At 42.0% G+C, this 23029-nt stretch overlaps 1 protein-coding gene across 20 annotated transcripts in view; it reads left to right on the top strand.

The window, feature by feature from the left end:
- MAP4 (microtubule associated protein 4) overlaps positions 1-23029 on the top strand; it is a 191370-nt gene that overhangs the window by 33814 nt on the left and 134527 nt on the right. For all 20 annotated transcript variants that reach the window (XM_075588174.1, XM_075588182.1, XM_075588177.1 and 17 more), the window contains one exon: positions 22087-22331. In XM_075588174.1, coding sequence (XP_075444289.1) covers positions 22106-22331 — 226 coding nt within the window. In that variant the 5' untranslated portion in view covers positions 22087-22105. The remainder of the gene's footprint in view (positions 1-22086; positions 22332-23029) is intronic.

The following is a 23029-nucleotide window of genomic DNA, read 5'->3' as shown; positions in this document are numbered from 1 at the left end:
ATATGAAAGCATGTTTAGCTGGCAACACTAAGTCATGGTATAAAAATAAAGCTTTGACTTTAGAAATGTTTGGTTTGTTCCATATTTGTTTAGCATTTTATGGTGGGGAAACAAAGGTAAAGCATATTAACCCCCCACCTCCATTTCTGCTTTGGCCATTCAGAAAGTACAATGGTCTGTTTTTGAATGCGGAGTTGACGAGCGGTTACTATCTCTGTAGTGGCTGTGAATATATTCATTCGTATACTTTAGGTTGGTGGGTGGCAAGTGAGCGCAGTAAACTCCCTAAAGTTAAATCGGTCCCAATAATGGAACACATTTCCTGACGTTTAGTTAGTGGATGAATTTGTTGGTGGTTCCTCCATAACTAGATACTGAAGGCACTAATTTCCCCCAACCAGCAGGAAGGAGAGCAGAATGGTCTTTTCAGATTGTGTTTTACGTGGTGTGTGCTGTACAAGAGAACTTTTTAACATGTTAAAATGTAGAGGCAATACAGTAGGAAGGTTAAATGTCCTTGTAAAACCACCATTGATTAGTCGGCAAGACAAAGTAAAGTTTTCTGCGTGTCCAGGCGGCTGTATGCACAAAGAGAGATTGAGGTGCAGATTTAAAAGTTGACGCCATCAACAAAAAATCCTTTTCCATGTTTTAATAGAAATAGGGACGTTTGCATCTTTCCCGTATTTTAATTATAACAATGACCAGATTTTCTAAATGTAATAAAACATTTATAAATGTCAGGCCCTACGTGATTTGTTTTAACACAAATTCAGAATGATGAATTTCAGAGATGGGATTTAGAATACTCAGGTTAGGGAACTTCTTAATACAATTTTTTGCACCCTATAATAAATATCTGAAGCGTCCAAACCAGAGGCGTCTTGTAAAGCAGTACAAGGTATGAATTGACCTTAAACAAACAATATGCTTCAAGTATAAAGTGCGTACATTAACCCAAGTACGGCAAAAAAGTAGTTTTTACATTTTAAAATAAAATGTTATCCCATATTGGTAATTGTAGACTTGAGACCTTAAATAAAATTTTTCAGCTAGATCCCATAAAGCTTTATGACGGGCTTTATCTCTTGGATTTCTTAATCAACTGAACGTACAATATGACTAGTAAAACTACAACCCCACCCCTTGTTATGCTTTTTGTATGTCTCATCAACCCCATCAAAAACGTGTTTGTGTCACTGACATTTAAGAGGTTGTAACAAGTTCTAAAATAGTCAAGACTAGTAGGATCATAGGTATTTAATTGTGAAAAGGTTTTACCCTCTGTGCGTGTCCTTCACATGCTGGATATAATATGGACAAGCAAAGGAACCCAGCAGCAATATTAAACACCACCCACTTCCACCATTTTTAATGTATGTTTTGGTTCTTTTTCCCAAATCTCCTTTGGCCTCGGTTTTCATGACTTACTGTATCTATGGGTAAAAAAAAAAAAAATTGCACATGTTTTGGGATTTTAATGTTCAGTATGTGTCTTACCATAGATATTTATGTTCTGAGGTGGCTCCCTATGTATATATTTGGGTCGTGTTCAGCTTTACCCGGTGGAGTGGGGTGGGCCTTTTAATGTTTGTTTATTTATGTTCTATTTCATGTACTTGAGTAATTTGGCTTAAGATTGAAAAAAAAATTGGTGCATATATGTATATCTATATCTCTAATTTCCTGAGTGCCCTTTGTATTTAGGTTTGTGCTTTTCATTTGAGGCTTTGGGTATTATATGTATTATATGTGGCATACAGTGCATTGTTTTATCAGTGTAAGAGGAGACTGTCGGTTGTCTGGGTAACACTATCAATGTGACCACTGAATGAAGCATGTTTGTGTGATATCGGTCAAGGCCATGTGCACAGGGATCGCCCGTGTGTAACCAACCAAAACACGGTGGGCATTTGTGAACCAGTAGTATCATTTGACCATGAAAAGAATTGTTGCTAAGATTTCATCTATTCAAACAAGCGAGGACCATCAGCAGAGGAGCACACATTCTTCAAATAACTTTCCTGTGTAAGCGCTGCCAAAAGCCTGGGAGAAGTCCCTTTCTGTAGCGTTGTGTTTATACAATGTAATGTATTAAACGGACATGCCCCTCTTCCACACGCAGGGTCTCCTCCCTTTCTGGGGTCCACTCCCTTATTTTGTTCGGGGAGGGTTAATTTTATGGCTAAACTAGTCTAGCATTGAAGTAATACATTGAAGTCCGATTTACATACAAACTTTGTTTCTTTAAGCATGATTGCATTGGTTTAAGGAAAACCATTGCATTGGGTAATCTGTTTAACGTGGATTTTTATGAAATCTATTGCGACTGTCTAGTGTCTGTGGAGACGAAATTGTACGAAATGGTGTTGCAGGTTCCTTTTGACTTTCAAAGTGTTACATTTCTGAAGCGATTCCAGTAGAAATAAACAATTTAGCTTCAACTAACGTTCCAGCTTTCCCTGTGAAAACATTGTGGTCCAAATTGGCTTCATTCAATGTAATGATTGCATGCCTCCTGCTATAGAACAGGTGGCCAACTCCAGTCAAGGGCCACCAACAGGCCAGGTATTTGGGATATCCCTGATTTAGCACAGGACTGAGCCACCTGTGCTGAAGCAGGGATATCCTTAACCTGTCCTGTTGGTGGCCCTTGAGGACTGGAGTTGGCCTCCCCTACTATAGAACCTCTTGGGGGGTGGGGGGGTGTCTCTGTGTCTCTGTCTGTCTTTTGCTTGCCACCTATACCGCTGATGGACTGGCACTGTTCAACTAAGTCGCATAGACTCACTTTTGACGCTGTACATTGTGCACTTTGCCAGCGATTCCTTGGTTTTGGAGGTATTTGTGTAGCTGAGTGCCAGGGATTCTGTAAGTGAAGTACCTTATAATGGAAGAACAAGTAGGTGCCACTGACATGCTATACACACAACCTCATCAGGAAGGAAACCAATTCTGTGAAGGGTGAGGCTGTTGATAAACTGCTGGGTGCTGACATCAGTTTTGTCTCTTGAATAGCTACTCCATTTTATTTTTGTACTTTTCTGTTTCTCCTTTTCCATTGGTGAAGTTTGTTTGTAACATTTGGAATCATGCATTGATTACAGAAATATTTAATCTGAGATCATGAAAAGCACCTATACAACATTTATGAACCTCTTCAGCCTACATCTGCATTGCCCCAAAGGCGGATGTCTAAAAGGGTTCCCCCAAGAGCTGCTCTCCTGTGCAGAGCCAGTGTTCTAAGGGTTAACGTTGGGGATTGCTTGCAATGTTGTCAGCTCCGCCCTCTGCAATTTGTATTGCCCTGGATTACAGGATTTGCATAGCACAGCTGAATTCATTCAGAACATCTTCAGCCTACATCTGTCGCCCCAAAGGCGGCAGCCAAAGGGTGTCAGCCGTTTTTTGCTATTTAGCTAATGTTACAGCTGCTGTTATAAATTCCAAATCCCACCAACCTTCTCACCCCCCCGTACCCCGTGTTTCCACTCACCCTTCCTTAACGATTGGAAGCTCCTTGGATCAGGGCATTCCTTACCTACTATAACTATTAATGTAATTTTATTGTCCGGTCCTCCAACACTATTGTACTGCGCTATGATCTGTGATGTTGGTTCAAGGTTTTCCCTCCCCCCCCCCTGTTTTGTTTAGTCTGTTTTGTCACTTAAGTTCCAGATGTTATATTGGTTATGGAGAAAAGTTTTAATTGTACCAAGGAAAGTTATCTAAAGGATTTGAGGCCCCCAAATTATCCTCCGATCTGTCAATTTGCTATGGGTCAAACCCGGGGATAAAATCATATTTGGAATATACAGTGTACCTGTGACATTTTTCATACAGCACATGGGTTTATTATGAAATATCGTGCTTTGCCTTATCTGCCGTAGTATTGCTGCTTGCCGTGATTATACCGAAAAACAAAATACAAAAAACCCCCAAAAAAACCAAGGAAAGTAGACATACCTGTAGCGCCGCGCCGCCTGGAGCTGCGGGGCGGACGACTGGGGGAGACACGTGTTCTCTGGAGGCAACAGCTGTCACGTGAGCGGTTCAGCCAATCAGGGTGAACCGCTCACGGCCACGCCTCCGTCTCCAATGCTTCTCTTCTCTTGTAGCTCCCCTGTATGCTAACGATGACGCTCGGCGGCAGCGTGAGGTTGACGTCACCGGATCGCCCGGCTGCTCAGCGGCATCTGGTATAATAAAGACCTTAAAGCAGCAGTCCAAGCTACCACTTAAAAAATTAAATAAATATTCCCCCCTTTATGTGTATCAATACAATCCGCACAATTATAAGTAATTTGTGAAGTTGTCGATCGGTCCGTTCTCCTGTGATCGATCTGTGAAGATTCTGCTCGGGGGTTCACTAAATGACTGTAAAGGAGTATTGACTCAGTATCTGTGACTTTGTAAATGTTTGCTATAGAAACAAAAAAAGGCCTGTTACATTATAATACATTAAAAATGTCATTCAGAGTTTAAAAAAAATGCTACAAGTATTTTCTCATAGTACAGAACTGATTTATTTGAAAAAACACACAGGATATTGCTTGGTCTGCAGCTTTAATTGCCCGTGCTGATGGATCCCTTGGCTAGACTGATTATGTTGTCCTTTGCTTCTGACACTGGATGTGGGAATGTAAGTTACCAGGCACTTTTACATGCAGCTGTCTCAGTCAGTCTCTCCTCGGGCTGTGCTGTATGTAATGTGAGCGTGCTAGCTGCCAGGAGACGGTGTACATGCTTACTTTTGAGCAGCGTTGCATACCAGTGACGTTAAGCAGCATTGAGTGAATATTTCGGCGCATGCCCTATGTTATTCAGTGTTCTTGCAGGTTCCTCTTGGTTTCTAAATGGATTTGTACCTTGACATATCTCTAACTATCGACCTGTCTCCCTCCTGCCTTTTTTGCCTCTAAACTCCTTGAATGTCTTGAATTCTCTCACTTCATTTTCTAAACTCCTATTCTCTCCTAGACCTTCTACAAAATGGCTTCCGCACTGCTCACTCCACTGAAACAGCCCTCAGTAAAATAACTAATGACCTCCATGCTGCCAAAGACAGGTCATTAGATTCTGTTCATACTACTCGACCTCTCTGCAGCATTTGATACTGTGGACCACCCTCTTCTCCTTCACATTCTCCATACTCTTGGCATTTGCAACAAAGCTCTATCCTGGATCTCCTCTTACCTCTCCCATCGTACTTTAAGTGTCTCTTCTGCCAACACCTTCTCTATCAACCTCTCTGTGGGGGTACCCCAGGGCTCTCTCCTCGGATCTCTCCTCTTTTCTCTGTACACAGTCTCTAGGTGATCTAATCACATCTCTTGGGTTCCAATATCACCTCTATGCTGACGACACAATTTACTTTTCGACCCCTGACCTTACACCTGCTGTACAAAACAAAATTTCTGTCTCTGCTATATCATCCTGGATGGCCCTCCACCGACTTAAACTTAACATGGCAAAAACAGAGCTCCTCATACTTCCTCCCAAACCTCGCCCTCCTCCTTACATCTCAGCCCTAATTTCTTGTTATGCACCATCCCGACTCTTGCGTTCTGTTCAAGGATGTCTTCTCTCTACCCCCTTTGTATCTAAAGCCCTCTCCCGCCTTAAACCTTTTTCACTAACTGCCCCACACCTCTGTAATGCCCTTCCCCTCAATACCCGACCAGCACACTCTCTATCCACCTTTAAGACCCACCTTAAAACACACTTGCTTAAAGAAGCATATGAGTAGCACCGTGGCTAATACACGATACATAAAGCTTGGCCCCCTGCAGACGCACTTACCAGAACGCCCTCCTACTTCTCTGTACGTTCCTCCTACCAATTAGATTGTAACCTCCTCGGAGCAGGGACTCCTCTTCCTAAAAGTTACTTTTATGTCTTATTTGTATTTATTTATATGATTGTCACGTGTATTACTGCTGTGAAGCGCTATGTACATTAATGGTGCAATATAACTAAATACATACATTTATCTACTCTGGACACATGCACGCATCCTGCCAACATGGCTGGTTATAATGAGGCACTTCAAATAGTTGTATACAGCTTCTTTCCTTTAGTGATAATGTGCTACTTTCCCACATTGGTGTCATGTTTGCTGCAATAATGAATTGCGTTTTCAGAGAGGAAATAATAAAACAATGGCTGCTTGTTGGTATTAAACACTCCCTTCCCCTGATAAATCCACTTCCTGTTGCCTCTGTAGGAAATAGTTAAAAAGAATTGTATTTGGCACAATCACTGTCAGAATAAGGGAGCGTTTCTGTGCATAAAATGGCCTCCGATGCAGAACCTGCTCTATCCTCTGCTGCCATCTAATGCATGTATTCCCAAGCTTTCTGCTGCCTTTCCCTCTTTCTTTAGCCATAGCTGGAGGGATTTGCAACGCGCTCTCACTAGCGTTCTTGTTAAAGGGAAATCTTGCAGGAAGCACAACCTGAAATAGGTGAATTATTTTCCATTTTTGAAAGATGGTTACCTTTTTAAAGCGACAATCCCCTTCAAGGATGAGAACTTGAAGTCCCCCAAAGCTTTTCGGCAAAATGTTCTGCCCGGGATCCAGAGATACTTATTAGGCTGAAATCTTCCAGGGGAAACAAAATCACTGCCAGTCAGCTATTGGTGGGAGGGGGGTGTCCCGGGAGCTGCAACTAAAAAATAGTGCCTGGGAGGCAATCGCTTCCCTATGTAAAACCCCTCCATGCCTTTGACAAGAGAAACCCTACAAAAAGAAAATATTTAATATTTTAAGAAGTTCTTTTTTTTTTTTTTTCTTCTTTTAGCTAATCGCCTACATTGAACCCATGTAACTGATCAATACCGTTTTGTTGTGGGTGGCACTGTGTAGATCAGTTTTACAAACCAATCTCCTGGTAATTCTTCATTCGCTTTACAGTACTTTGCAGGAATAACTAAAGTACCTATGAGGTTACCTGCAGGTCTTTCACAGTTCCCCAAACCTGCTTCATTTACCTCGTCAGTCAAGCGGTTGCAAATATGGATTCTGCGTAGTGACATGCAAATGAGAGCACCCAGTGCAGCTACACCCCAGTGTGTGATGTGACAGTAGAGTGGATGCAGGTCTGAGGGTCGGATAAAATGCGTGGATATGTTATCCTTGCTATACTTCTACACAGTGGCGAGTTTGTCACTTCTGAAAGTCCCTTTGAAGATTAACTCTTGTTACGATGGGCTGTTACGAATTGCACTAAATTGCCTTGTTTCTCTACTTGGGTAATGATGTTAATCCCTTGAGGAGGTTTGGAGGTCTCTTTGTTCGGGTAAATTGTTAGATGAGGTGGGCAACTCCAGTCCTCAAGGTCCACGAACAGATCAGGTTTTCAGGATATCCCTGCTTCAGCACAGGTGGTGGTCTTTGACGGAGCCACTGAGGCCCCTTTGCTGAAGCAGGGATATCCTGAACCTGACCTATTGGTGGCCCTTGGAAACTGGCGTTGCCCACACCGGATGATTGTGTCCCCTCTTGCAGAAACTTTCTTAGTTGTAGTAGTCTTAGTTTGCAGACTATAGGTCGCCCTGTGAATTAACATCCATGCCTTCTGCTTCCTTTTAATAGAATGCTTATCAGAAGAGCTCAGTGCTTTTGTCAATAGCCGAGAACAGTTGTTTACTATATTTACTTAACTATTTTTGTGTCATTACTTTGTGGAAAGTTCTGTGGGAGTGAGTAAATTGGTGATCGGTTGACGTGTCATTTAAAACTTGAAGGCACTTTAATAGAGGATATGGCTCTCTTATTTATTTTCTTCACCCCGGTATCCCTTTTGTCTTTCTCACTGAATAATTCTGTTCCTCAGAGACTTTCAATTTAAGTATCTATGTATCCCCTCAAATGTTCCTCCAAATGTATTAGTGAGACATGCCTGTGTTATAAAAGGAGCACAACTGAGGTACCTGACTGGGAGATATTTACATTTACTTTGCCTAGCCATTGGCACGAGTCCCATCCCACTTCCTAAGAGGATTTCCATACCAACTATATAGAGTTGATGAGCCTAAAGTGCCAACCTAATCACTGGAATGGTGTACGTCCCAACAGGACTAGAATATATTATCTATCCAAAGGGTGGTTATACATGTCCTTGCTGACATTAAGATGATCAGTGATCGCAGGTATCTTTGTGTAATTGTATCCGTGTTTTCATATGTCCAAGGTTCCGGATAAGAGCAGAATTGGGAGTGCCGTGGCCATCTTGTCGATGTGTTTTACCATTTGTTTCCAGAAAATGATGGGCTAGATTTGCTTTATGGTGTTGACATTTAGGGCATTTTGAATTCAATATGAAATATAGATTTTTACAAATCTGTCTGGGTTGTATTCAATGACAATCCGCTCGGCTTTTTTTAGTACTCAATCTGCAGCGTGATTTGGGGGGGACGGATTTGGTCTAAATCGTGAGGAAACGCCTAGCTGCTCCTTATTATTCCTTACTAACAGTTTGGTGGTTTTAAACACACCAACACACCAACACACCAACACACCAACACACCAACACACCAACACACCAACACACCAACACACCAACACACCAACACACCGTTCTTTTTCTTTGGCGAGTGCCTACCAGTTTGTCTCCATTCCTTTATGTTCGCCCATTTGTCCCAGCATGCACATTCTCTCCATTACCTGTGTTCTTACATTACCTGTTTGTCTAAACCGTGTCTGTTGCGACCCATAGTTGCACTTTGGCATAAAGGTATGCAGGTATGAACTTTGTCACCATTAGGTTAATTTTCCACTACCGGCATTTGTCACATTCTTGTTGCTTAAATTTAAAAAAAATAAAATAAACAAGTATTATGCAGCTAGCAAAATGTTTGTTTTTCAGTAGTTCTGAAATGATTGTAATTCTGAGTTCTTGAATAGTTATGGACACCCATTATTAAACAAATGTGGCTGGGCTTTATTCTGGTGGTAATTGATGAAAACCTGTTAAAGAAAAAATAAGTTTGCTCTATTTAAAGTCCATTGTATATTGATATAGAGACTGATGCTCAATATAAGTGTTTAGACTCACAGGAATACTATAGACATAAAATTAGACAGGAACTTTCATGAATCCATATATCCTCTTGTATGTAATGACCATTTAAGGGGGGGGGGGGGGGGCAAAAAATAAAGGACCAAGCGGTCAGTCAGCCAGACTGCCGCAGATATGATCCAACCGCACACCCCCCTTAATAACCATACCTCCCCATATAGGCTCCAAGGTAAACATGTAAGGGCTATTGCCCATTACCTGACCACTGGGGTACTTTGAAGTCCAAAGATCATCTGTAGGTAAGTTCCACTTGCGTGCAATCCTGGCAGGGTATGTAACAAAATAGATGAGAGCAAAGGAGCACTGCTGGTAAGAGAATCCACAAGAAAAATTCTTATAGAAAAGATAAAGGAACAAATAAACACTTGGACAAGTGACTAGAAGAGATCACTAGAAGCCCTAATAACAGCACTCAAAGTCACCATACATAGGTCAATATATGGTGGGGATGGATAGTAAGTGTAATCACTAGGACCAAAAATAGAGGTATATAAACCTCCAGCCACAAGACTACAGACAGCAATTAAAACCAAAAATAATAAAGTTTTATTAAATAAATGACCGCAACTTAACAACTATGGGGAACATATATATATATATATATATATATATATATATATACACACACTGGATCTAAAATCCTCACGGACCGAACGGTGGTGGGCTAATGAGTGGGACAGGCTCATGTGTTCATACACATATATGGGGGAAATACACTATAATGTGGAAGGTAGGTAAACTGCACAGTAGGATCTAAAGTAACGATGTTATACACATACTGGTGACTTGCTATACATCATGCTGCGGGTATATAGCACAACATAAAGCTCTGTAAGGGATATTAATACCACTACCCCATGTATGGATGGAAACAGCGTGTAACGCGATCAACGGGGGTGCAGCAAAACGACAAATATACATAAAGAAGAACACCTAATGTAATGTGCTCTCTTCGCTGGACAAGGCAGCTTAAATCGGCTATCACTTATCTCTTAGAGTCCAGGCAGCTATCGCATGTGAGAAACAGCGTGTCGCTGTGTATGTGTGGATACTACCTTCGCTGCATGTCCCTGCCCACACAGACCGTTCTTCCTGGTGTGGCGCGCATGCGCATTGTGTCTTCACGGACTTTTTGGCGCGAAACGGGGCTTATAAATGTTAGAAGGTTAGTGCGTTGGTGCGTGGGCTGTGTCTCTGTCCCTGTGTATTCATGGAATAAACTACCCTCAGTTTTAGTCACGGAGTTGTGCCCTTTATTTTTTCTATAAGAATTTTTCTTGTGGATTCTCTTACCAGCAGTGCTCCTTTGCTCTCATCTATTTTGCTCTATTTAAAGACCTTTTTATTCTTAATGTCGATTTCTGGGAGTCTGGATTTCTACAAAGCAATAAACTGTGGCTATGCTAATGCAAAGTGAGCGCAGTCCTTCACCTTATATCCCATGGAATAATGAATGCAAATACTATTCATTTATAGCAAACAGAACTGGGGAAATGAAACGGTGATATTTAAAACTTCCCAAGGCAATCTTGATCAAATTGCCAGCTAATCTTTGACCTTTTATATGGGTGTACTATAGTCCTTCTCTGACAAATCGTATATTATATACTGTATATATTTTCTGTATTCTTTCTTCTCGTGCTAAAGTTCTCATTCATGCTACATGCACATGTTGTAGCTACACGCCCTAAGGCTGGGCCATGGTGCCTTCGCCCGTGAGGAGGTGTGCGCGGCCGTGACATCACCCGCTTGAAGCTGGTTTGTTTTTCGGCCAGGGTCATGTGCCGTCCGTGGGCGTGTCTAGGGGCGTGCCAGTGACGTCATGGAGCTGGTTCGCCCTCATTGGGGGAACCGCTCACGTGACCGGCCTGTCCCTCCAAGAAATCGGTTTGAACTGATTTCTTGCGCAACGCGCGCCCCCTCCCGCAGCATGGTCGAACAATGGACGCGTCCGCATGGTCTGCGGTACCATGGTCCCAGCCGGAAACATTTTTGTGCTTCCCAGACCGGCTTCTGTAATCTTTTAAGAGGATTAGACAAGTGTTTTTTTTTTTCTGGCGACTTTAAGGGAGAACGAAAGCATGCGGAGACACACGTTCGCATGTGAAGTAATGTAATGCTGTAGAAATGGGAAATAAAATAATATTGCTACGTTAAGCAATCTACTGCACGTGTTCCTTTCTAATATGGCCGCTGCTTTCTACTTTTTTTTTTTTTTTTAAGAACTCTTGAATGTGTTTTGACCGAAATGCCCCCTTTATTGGACATGTTTCCCCACACGATAGTGTAGGTTCTGGTATTTGTATACCTGTATGTAGTGGTGTTACTGGTGACTCTGTATGTAGTGGTGTTACTGCTGGTGACTGTACGTAGCATTGTTTCTTCTGGTGATTCCTCTGTATGTAGCTGTGTTTCTGCTGGTGACTCTGTATGTAGCGGTGTTTCTTCTGGTGACTCCTCTGTATGTAGCGGTGTTTCTGCTGGTGACTCCTCTGTATGTAGCTGTGTTTCTGCTGGTGACTCCTCTGTATGTAGCTGTGTTTCTGCTGGTGTCTCTGTATGTAGCGGTGTTTCTGCTGGTGACTCTGTATGTAGCGGTGTTTCTGCTGGTGACTCTGCATGTAGCGGTGTTTCTGCTGGTGACTCTGTATGTAGCGGTGTTTCTGCTGGTGACTCTGCATGTAGCGGTGTTTCTGCTGGTGACTCTGTATGTAGCGGTGTTTCTGCTGGTGACTCCTCTGTATGTAGCTGTGTTTCTGCTGGTGACTCCTCCACCCTTTTTTTTCCCTCTAATCTGTTTGTGAGTATCCGGGGAGACTCTCTTGGCCCCGTTTACCGCTTCTAATATAGTGATCGTTGTTTGCTGTGGTGCTGTCTGATCCTAGATATTGCTGGACTATTGACCGAACATCCTAAGTTTAACAGTTTGCTGACTTGATGACCCAAAACATGACACTGCTTTACCAGATGAAATAACATCCATCTTTAACCCATCAGTGTATTTTTGTTTTTTTGCACCAGCATAGACGCAGTTAATAAAACTGAGGATAAAAATAAATAAAAGTTATCCTCCCAGACACCTGGAATTAGAGGAAGTGGCTGCTCCTGGATGGCTTTGCAAAATGATGTACAGTGAGCAGCATAAGGCCTCGGTCCCGCTGCGCTCGTTGGCGCGGGCGGCCATGTCGCGAGTTCCCCACCAGCAGGGGAATCCTCGCGAGCCGGTCCCGGTCCCCCCTGGCGGCACAGCTGATTACACGCTGTGGCGCGTCAGCCTCTAGGAGACACAAGAGAATGGTGTTTCCTAGCGTTGACGCGTCACGTGGTGTGGCTGTGAGCCAATGGGGAGGGGAGGCTTCGGGAGGAGGAGAGGCTGCGGGGAGGAGTGTGGAGTGAAAGCAGGTGAGTGCCTGCCTGTGTGTGTGTCTGCGTGCGTGCCTGTCTGTGTGTGTATGTGTGTGCCCGAGTGCGTGAGTGCCTGCTTCTGTCTGTGTGTGTGTGTATGAGTGCGTGCGTGAGTGCCTGCGTGTGTGTGTGTGTGTGTGTGTGTGTGTGTGTGTGTGTGTGTGTGTGTGTGTGTGTGTGTGTGTGTGTGTGTGTGTGTGTGTGTGTGTGTGTGTGTGTGTGTGTGTATGAGTGCCTGCGTGTGTGTGTTTAAAGTTACCCTCAGCAGCTCCAGCCCGAGTCCGTGGAGGGAGGGGGGGGAAGAGTAGCGGGTCCCTCCGCTCAAGCCACGCCCCCCCTCCCTGTCAATCCTCCCACTCCCGCCCACCTCCCGCTCCCTACAGACCGCATATCGCGGTCTGTGTATGTCAGCGCCCCGCCTGTCTGTAGTGCGGGTGCGCTGACTCTGGGAGCAGGGCCTTAGCCTAATGTAGCTGCAATCTTGCTGCGTTTTGAATGGTTTTCAGTCATTGTTAGTTATGGAGCATATTTGATGTAGAAGACCTAAACTTGTCTAGGAAATGCACCAATATGTTCAGTGAGGGTCTTACTTGGTGTTAAGGAAACGCTTTGACGTTGGTGAACACCGGTGTTAAATCCCAATGTCTGCTCTACTTGCTTGTGTTTGGAAATGAATGATTATGGTACGGAGGAGGCAAGCAGTCTGTCTGTCATGGAGATTTATACAGCTGCACAATACAAGATTTATACGGGGAAACAAAATGTAAAAATATATATATTTTTTTACCTTTTTTGACCATTTGAATGCGTATGTATTAATGGCTGATGGATTATTGTAAAGTCTGCAATAATATTAACAGTCGGATGAATAAATATGTACACAACCTTTACTTCCTTTTAGTTGTAGTAACCTCACATTGTAAATACAAAAGATTCACCTGCCTTGAAGCCAAAGTTCATTCAGGCTTTTTTACTGCATGGGCTTTAAGATAAAGAGCTATGAGAAATGGAAATTTGTTCTTTTTGTAGTCGTATGTTTCTTGGCCAATGTCAAATGAAATATCTGAAACGAGATCTCTTGACAGTTCATTTATTTATCGCAAGGCAAAATAACAAAGCTTCATCTACATGTTCTGGCAAAACTCAAACATTCTATGGACGGAGAACGGTCAAGCGATCGCTGAATGGTATTGTGTATGTGTGTGTGTGTGTGTGTGTATATATATTATATTGTATAACAGATTCATAATTCATTTCATGTACAAATTAACCTGTGCATGGCTTTTAGTATGTATCAATAATCTTTTCGTCCTTGGCTTTGAACCTCGATGGGCTCCATTTTGTGGCAAAATGTACTATAAACAAATTAATTTGTTCTAACTTTCCTACAAATCCGTTGTTTTCTTCAATGTGTTCTCACATTCTGATACCAACGGTACAAAATTTAGTCTGGGGAAACCATATGGATTATAGCACAAGACTCTAAATCGCAGAAATCCATCTTCCAGAAACGAAAACTGTTATTTCCGGTGGACCTGTTAAAATGTATTGGTGTTTTCACTTCCCTCTCTGGCCCAGGGACTGGTAGCAGGTATTCTTTGCATTGTGAATTGTTGCCTATGTGTATTTAATATTCCTATCAATGTTTATATCCCCCCCCCCCTCTTTCCCCTTAACATGAACAGTGCTACTTCTCCCCCCCCCTCTTTTTTTATTTTTTATTTTTATCTTGTTTAATTTTTCTCCCCCAAAAAAATATTCTCTGCTTTTAATTTGAATTCTATGAATCCAGTCCTTCTGCAACAGAAGCAGCTGCAACTACATACAGTACATAACATGAATAATATTACACGTGGCAGTGTAATACATATTTGCCGAGGTGCTCACTTTATCTTCCACATCGGTAAGAACGGCTTCTTTAAAGCAGCAAAACATGTGAAACCTTAGGTTTAAAAATGAATGGCTTCTGTAGTATTAGATAATACCTACTGTACTTTTTTAAATTCAACTCTTAATGCAATTTGAATGAGTTTTAAAGCATCCTGTGATTTCTACAGCAGGCTTAGCCCACCTCCCCAGCAGTGCAAGATCTTTGCAACACTTTCCTGTGTGATTATTTGTTGCCAATATTCCCAGCAGTGTAAACTGTAATGGATAATGTTACCGTGGTGATATAAAAAAAAAAGGAAAGTGCTGAAGGCCCTTCCAAACAAAATGTGTGGTGACCACGAGTGACTAAATATAATCAAAAAGTGTACAGAGTATTTATACATAGAAGCAAGGCTGCCTGATAACAAAGTGACCGCACAAGATCAAGGAAACGTGCATATAACAAATTCAAACCGGCGCCTCAAAGTCCAGTAAATACAAATATAAGGTAATATGAAAACTTTATTACAGAAATCCAATCTGGAACATCCGGATCCACTTGAATAATCCACATAAATTTCCTCGGGACATGTGGGATTAAACACAAGGGACAATCGGTGTGTACTGCTGCATACACAACATAACAATCAACCTAGATGGTTCAAGACTAACAATCAACAATCAACACACTGCTGAAATAAAGTTATTGTCTCTTTTTTTTATATTTTTATAAATGAGCTTGTCTATCTAAAAATACACGAGTTGTGTCGCGCTGCTGGTCCGGTTTACAAAAACCAGAATCCCACTCAACACGATGGGAGTTAAATAGGCACATCCAAACAGTGGCAGATAACCGCTAGTGGCTCCTCCGCTGCAGGGGGCCGTCTGTGTGGGCGATCTCATGCTGTCTCTGTGTGCGATCTCATGCCTTCTGTGTGGGCCGTGTACCGAGCTCAGGTGCAGGCGTCGGGAGAATTTCACTGAGCTGCTGGGCTGGTTTCATAGTGCCTAAAAATCTGCACGCGTCTCTCGATCACCTGTAACCTCTGACCCTACGCGTATTGCGACGGCGTCACTTCCTCAGTGCGGTCATGACGTGGAGGGTCTTGTCAAGGAAGTGTCATGCATGAGAACATGCCTCTAGCAAATGATAAAATGCATAATGCCATGCAATTTACAGAAGTATTATTTATAAATACGAAAATTGGGAGCCACGCATGCATTGCGTTGTAACGGGTTTGAGCTGTATTTATATATTTATATTAATCATGCATGAAAACATGCCTTAATTTTTTTTTTTTTTTAGAAATATGATGCATTGTACACTACCAATTAAATTGCAATTATATTCAAGTAATGGACAATACATCAGAAATTTCTCTCCATAAATTATCATTGATATTTCTGTCATTGTACGAATTAAAGGTTCACATGTGTAAACCTCAGAAATAAAAATTTTCAATAGTGGAGTTGTCCATATTCTCACAGGAAGCACAACTCCCCTGACTGTCATTTGAACAGTATCCAGGCAGGATAGTTTACTAAATGTTCATTGGCTATTAGCCACTCTCATGACCAGGCTGTCTCGCAATAGCAAACAAGTTTGTGTCTCATGCTTTTGGTGTCCTTGTATCTCGCATGCAAGCTTGCGCTTTAGAATACACACGTTTTGTTTGTAGCGCGAGCTATGTAGCTCGCTCTGTATCTTGCACTATGGACAAGGCTAAATGAAGCAGCCATTGTTAGGCTGGGGCCATGGTACCGCAGACCGTGCAGTGTTCGCATCCATGCGGCGGGCGGTAGGGAGCGCGCGTTGTGCCGGTCACGTGAGCAGTTTGCCCAATGAGGGCGAACCAGCTCTGATGTCACTGGCATGCCCTTAGACACGCCCCCGGGCGGCGCGCGTACCATGGCCAAAAAACGCCCCTGCTTCAAGCGGGTCACGTGTGCGCACGCACGGGTGAAGGCACTATGGACCTGGCCGTGGTCACAATCAGGATTTTTGTTTACAGATTTATACCAGGCACACCAAACGATTGCCAGCTTAGGAAAATGTAGAATGAATGATGTATTGTCACATGCTTTACATATACAAATGAGGGAATGTAGTATTGCTGCTTTAAGGTGCATCGCCCGTTTCTTATGCATCCTCCTTATAAACAGAGTAATTTATTGCTGTGAGTCTCGAAGCCTCGGTCCCTTTGCCGAGATCAGCACATTCCTTGTGCGCAGCGTATTTCACATATTCCTGCAGAAACAAGACTCTGAGCCCTACACGTTCAGCATGTTCTGAAAGATGGAAAGAGTTTAACATGGGGGATTGTAACATGGAGAGGTTGTATAAAAGTTCTTTAGGATGTTTGTGTGAAGCGAAAGCCTCTTCACCGTAAAAGTAGTTGGAGACCATGATGTTAAAACTGGGACATATTTTCAGACCATTATCTTCTCGCAGTGATGGAAATTTTGTGGGCCCTTACATAGTTACATAGTTACATAGTAGATGAGGTTGAAAAAAGACCTACATCCATCAAGTTCAACCTATGCTAAATTTAGACAACAGATACTTTATCCTATATCTAGTCTTATTGATCCAGAGGAAGGCAAAGAAAAAACTCCATTAAGGAGAAAAATTAATTCCTTCCTGACTCCAAGAATTGGCAATCGGATTAATTCCTGGATCAACATCCTTCCCATGTATACTTATTTGGTATATCCCTGTATACCTTTCCTATCCAGAAAGATGCCCAACCTTTTTTGTTAATAAATCTATTGTATCTGCCATCACAGTCTCCATGGGTAATGAATTCCACATTTGAACTGCCCTTACTGTAAAGAACCCTTTCCTTTGTTGCTGGTGAAATCTCCTTTCCTCCAACCTTAAGGGATGGCCCGAGTCCTTTGTACTGCCCGTGGGATGAATAGTTCTTTTTGAAAGCTCCTTGTATTGTCACTGAATATATTTGTATGTAGTTATCATAACCCCTCTTAGACGCCTCTTTTCTAATGCAAACAAATCTAATTTAGCTAGCCTCTCCTCATAAGTTAGATTGTCCATCCCCTTTATTAATGTGGTGGCTCTTCTCTGCACTCTCGTTCCATAATGTCTGTTCTTAGGATTGCTGCCCAAAATTGTACTCCATTTTGATTGCCCTAGCACCTAAAATGTTGCGTTTTTTTTTTTTTGCTCTATGGAGTGTCCTCACAGCGAACTCAATCCTGCGTTACTAGCGCAACCTCAAAGCAGCAGCAGTCCCTGCCCACTGTTACCGCTTGGGGAGGGGTCAGAGCCTTCCCCGGCTCTTCCATGTGTCAGACACGCACACACCTGCTGATACGAAGAATTTTTAGGAGCTAAAGTTGAGTGGTGGGATGTATAGACTGGAACCAGCACGTGCCACGTGACGCCCCTACCCCTCAACAAAACAGTGTCTCCTAAAAATATTAGCGGGCTGTCAAGTTCTCAACACTTTTGTCCACCCCTGTGGCAATGTTGGTCCACATTGCAGGTTTGGCAATGTGGCACTCTGGCTTTCCAACCCACAATCCTGTGTCTTCTGCTTTATAACACAAAGACACATCTGATCACTTTCCTGGGACCCACTGTTTCTCATTTTGGTATTCCTGACAGCTGTGCAGGGTATGATCAGAAATGAATATGCTAATATTTTAATGAGTTCTTGGTTTCCTGGGGCCTGAGCCAGACTGGTGCCGAGTGTCAGCCTAAATTATATTTGCAATTTTGACCGTATATATTTCATCCTTTTTTTTTTAAAGCTGCAGTTCAGTGGGTTTTTTTTCTCCTTTTTTTTTAATTTATTTTTTTACTTTAATAGTTTCATGTGTGCAATCTCTAATTACCTAAAGAACTGTATAGCTGCAGGTCAATTCGTTCTCCATGTATTGATCGGCAAAATTTGGTGACATAATTAGTGAAGGGATCTGTTTTTCTTCTGCTTCTGTCTCAGTGGAAGCTCATGAATATTCATGAGCACTCCTGCACTGACATGTGCTAGAGGGAGGGCAAGGCTGACAAAGGGGTGTGCCAGGGCTTGTGACAGGACATGAAGGGGCAGTGCCTTAGCAAATGGCTGTTAAAATAGAATACAAGAAAATTGGTCTTTCAAATTTGTTTTTTTAAAAACAGAAAATGCTAAAAGTATTTTTTCTTACTTCAGAACTGATTTATTAAAAAAACCACACATGCAGGATATTGCCTGAACTGCAGCTTTAAGAGAATGTTTAGTCAACGGAAAACCCAACTAACACAAAAGATGGTGTTCTTGCGGGAACGTGCTTACATTGCTCAACAATTTAAAATGAGGTGTAAATGATCGAGAAATATGCCCCTCGTGGGCTTCCTGGCAACCTTTGTTTTTGTAGGATGATGTATCCTAATGCTAGGTACTATAGGATAGACTGTAGATAACATGGGTAGGAATTGAGGGTAAAGTTATACATACTTTTGGACATGGATGCAAACAATTTGGATAAGATAATCCAGAAAGTACTGAAGATCCTCTGCAATTCCGTTTTAACTGTAGAGCATGGCGGTTTCATTTAGAAATGCAGCGTCACTGTCCTTCTGGGAGCTCATGAAATGTATTGGGTGTCGGGCTTCCTGCTGTGAGCTGGCCGAAAACGAGACGGTACTGCCTGATCCTCACCAGATCATATCGTTTCATTTCCTTTTGTAGTGTAATGGAAAACAAACAGATTCTCACTGACATTTTGAATTCCTTTTCCATTTGACATTGGACAAAATGACATGCAGATTCCTGTGGCCTGTGTTATGGAGAATTGTATGATTTTAAAATGTAGCTAATGCTGTTTTTAACGTGCTTTTACTTGCATGGTAACTAAAGGGCTCTGTGTGTAGGTTGGCCTTTAAAATTGCTGACCCTAAATACAATTTTGGCAGCAGATCAGTAATTTATACATCCCATAGAGATCCCCCCGATTCCTGGCACTTTGTTTCTAATGAAAGCGGCGCTTACAATAAGACTCTTCGTATAAATAACGATTTCATTTACGGTGTAACAAAGTATTTGCTGGCAAGATCGATGTAAATGATGGAAATTTCTTACCATTTTGCCGTGATGCAATTCCCATGATATAAAGTAGCAAAAGATTAAGCACGCGCCTGCAATGCTGGGTGAAACGGCTGTCCTATAGGATTTATCAGTGTATACATTGGTGGTTATTCAGACAAGCTATTAAAGCAGTGGGCTGTGACTATAGATTAAGATGCTTCCCCTTTTTATTAAATTGTAATATAAGAATCTTGCAGAGGACAGGTAATGGGAATGTCCGCGCGGGACACCTGTGAGCACGTGACTTGCACACGTAACCAGGGTTGATGTGCAAAGTAAACGAGCTGACTCGGCTTCACCTGCGCACAGGTTCCTCGAAATATCTGCCGTTCATATCTTAAATCCGCTGCCACCAACAAATGATCAAATATTTAATTATCCGCGTCAGATTGCCCCTGTTGACTATGAAAACTATGTACTTAAAGCAGCGGTCCAAGCTGCTGGTTTTTTTATTTTATTTATGTTTTTCGCCTTTATGTGCATCAATACAATCCGCACAATAAGTAATTGGCTAAGTTGCCGATCGATCCGTTCTCCTGTGATCAATCAGCGAAGATTCTGCTTGGGGGTTCACTAAATGACTGCAGAGGAGTTTTGACTTGGTGTCTGTGACTTTGTAAATGATTGCTAAAGAAACAAATGCTTGTTACATTATAATACATTAAAAATGTCATTCAGTGGTTTAAAAAAAAATTACAAGTATTTTCTCATAGTACAGAATCAATTTACTAAAAAAAAAAACACATGTAGGATATTGCGGTCTGCTGCTGTAACACACAATCTGTTATAGGACAATTTAAATTGCTACAAAGCATGCAACAGATCAGAGCCCAAAGTTTAGCTTTAATATGCAAAAAGTACAGTGTTTGGGTTACAGAAAGATTACAATAACACAGTATAAAATGCAGACATTTAGTTAAAATAAATGGATCAAGCAAAACAATCTAACTTGCGTTGTCTTATAACATTCATCAGAACTTTTCCCAAAGTGTCTTACGTGGATGTTGAGATTTCCTGTGTCCATGCATGGAGACTCCCTTAGGTGAAATCTAATGTATTGTATTATGTCTTTTATTTATATAGCGCCAAAAGTGTACTCGGCGATTCACAAAGAATACAGTACAGGGAATTATAATTATACAATAAGTGCAGCAAAATCAGACAATGGGAAAGGAAATCCCTGCCCCGAAGAGCTTACAATCTAAGAGGTTTAATGGGAAACTTAGAGACAGTAGGTGAGGGAGTAAGTGCTGTAGATGGCAGTGCTTGGTCACCATGGGTGGTAGGAGCGACTGGGACAATAGCCATGAGTGCAGGCTATTGAGATACTTGATTTGTGGGGTGAGATGTAAGGCTGGTCAGTATTAAATGAAAATGTTAACACCATTTACAGGGGAAGAGGTGGCAGGGAGGCATGAGTGAGATCAGGTGTGTATGTCTGACTTCAGGCTTAGGGGAGATACCAAGCAGCGGGAAGGAGTAGATAGGGTGTGAATAGAGGATTTGTGCGGGTGTTTTTTGTTGCGGGATATAGAAGTTGTTGGGAGAGAGTTGTATAAATAATGGGGGAGTGGGGATGTTGGAGAGAACAGAGACATTCACAAAGGAATGAGAAAACGGTAAACAGAAAAAGCATAGTAAGATGCAGGAGGAGAGACTTCACAGGTAATGGAGGATAAAAGTGTACAAATCACATATGTTAAAAGTTAATTTCTCACAGTTGTAATGCAGAGTCCAGATCTTCCTCCAATCTTCACCTCCTCCTGTTACTACAACATATGATGGGTGAGCTTGCTGAAAAGTATATGGATTAGTCCATACTAATGGGCAGCCTGTGCATTAAGAATATTTCCAGGTCCTTTCTGCATGATTCAGAAGCTATCTGCACAGTAGCATTCAGCGATGGGGGAGGAATGTTGCAGCTTTGGTTAATGTCTGTTTTTGCATAACTTTCTATCTGCAGCTTTTTATTATCTACATCACTAAATGCTCAATTAGGCTTTTTAATGTGCCTCCATTTTCAATGACATGTTTTCTTTTCCTCAAACGGGTAGAAGAACAAAAGTATTTGTATTTATTTATGATTGTCACGTCTACTACTCTAAAGCGCCATGTACATTAATGGCGCTATATAAATAGACGTACATACGTGGTGCAAGATCTCAAACCGCTCCACTTCAAAGTAGCCGAAGCCCCAAAAAACAATTTAGATCCATGGCGCGGAATCATGGCCTCCACAATGCATCGCTCCTTACCTTTTTGGAGTATAATCCAAAATAGAAAAAAAAATCTCTGCACAGTGGGGCTCCTCAGCGCTATGAATGTCTCTGGATGACCCCTGACTCAAAGAAAAAAAAAAAATTTATTTGGTGGTGGTGGGTAGGGAGATTGTTGCTTTAAGAGAAATGACTACATCTGCTGTGTAGTAACAATAAAGGGAGAGGGCGTAGGTGGTATAATACCCACCATTCTTTGCCAAGTCTGTTCTGTTCGATCACTGCATGAATGTGTTGTGATTTAGGTACACAGCAGTGTATCACTTTGTCACACTGAGCCCACACCTACACATGTTCTTTTGCATAGCTGATAATCAGGTTTTAGGTTGTCTTACAGTTTGTTTTGTAATTCTCTCCTGTCAGGTTTTGGAGGTAAACAAAAATGGCGGATCTTGAACCCAATTTCAGTCTTGAGGATGCCCTGACTGACGCGCCACCAGATATTGAGCCAGCGATAAAGCGGGATTTCATAAGCTCGCTGGAGGCAGAGCCTTATGATGACGTGGTTGGGGAAACGTGCGACAAAACGGACTACGTTCCCCTTTTGGACGATGATGATGCGAAGGATCCAAAGAACAAAGCAGCAGCTGATGGGAGCCAGACTGAACGTAAGTTACTGATCCAATGAATACGGTCTGGCAGCGATCCCAATCCATCTTTATTGGTGAATTGGGGTCTGCTTTATTAGCACTTTATTTAGTTTCTGGTAAGGATGACACACAACTTAGAGTAAAAGCTTGGAAGGTGTTGTGCGTCATGGCTACCTAGCAGTAGATTTGAAGTAAATCTGCCATGTAATACGTCACCATTGTTTAGAAGCAGATTGTAAAATGTTTAACTTTTAAAAAAAAATTATTTTAAGCTTTGACTAGGGTCTCTATTCATAATACTCGGGGCGCAATCTTTTTTTTTGGACCTCTTGCCCTGAAAAAAATACAAAGTATTTTGCAAAATTCAGTGAGCATTAGATGGGAAAACTCTGCTAAAGCTGAGAAATGAAGCAGCATCTTAGGTGGGGATTCATGATTATTATTGATCGTTAATTTGCAAAGCTCAAACGTATTCTCCTACGCCGTACAATGGGGGGTACAGAGACTTTATAATGACATAAACCGTTGCTTACCAACATGCAGAAATAGATACACGGGGTAATGAGGGCCCTGCACCTGAGCCTAGTCTAGTGGGAATAAGGGGCAATGTTGAAACAATAGGTAAAGTGGCTGCTCATTGTGGGATGGAGTGTGCCTTGGGTGTAGTATGGTCCAGCCGCACAGCTGATCCCATTAAAGGGTGTTATGGGGTTTGG

The sequence above is a fragment of the Ascaphus truei genome, chromosome 2 (assembly GCF_040206685.1).
Source record: "Ascaphus truei isolate aAscTru1 chromosome 2, aAscTru1.hap1, whole genome shotgun sequence".
NCBI lineage: Eukaryota > Metazoa > Chordata > Amphibia > Anura > Ascaphidae > Ascaphus > Ascaphus truei.
The sequence above is the reverse complement of the archived record's forward strand: the minus strand, read 5'-3'. Positions and strand labels throughout refer to the sequence as shown.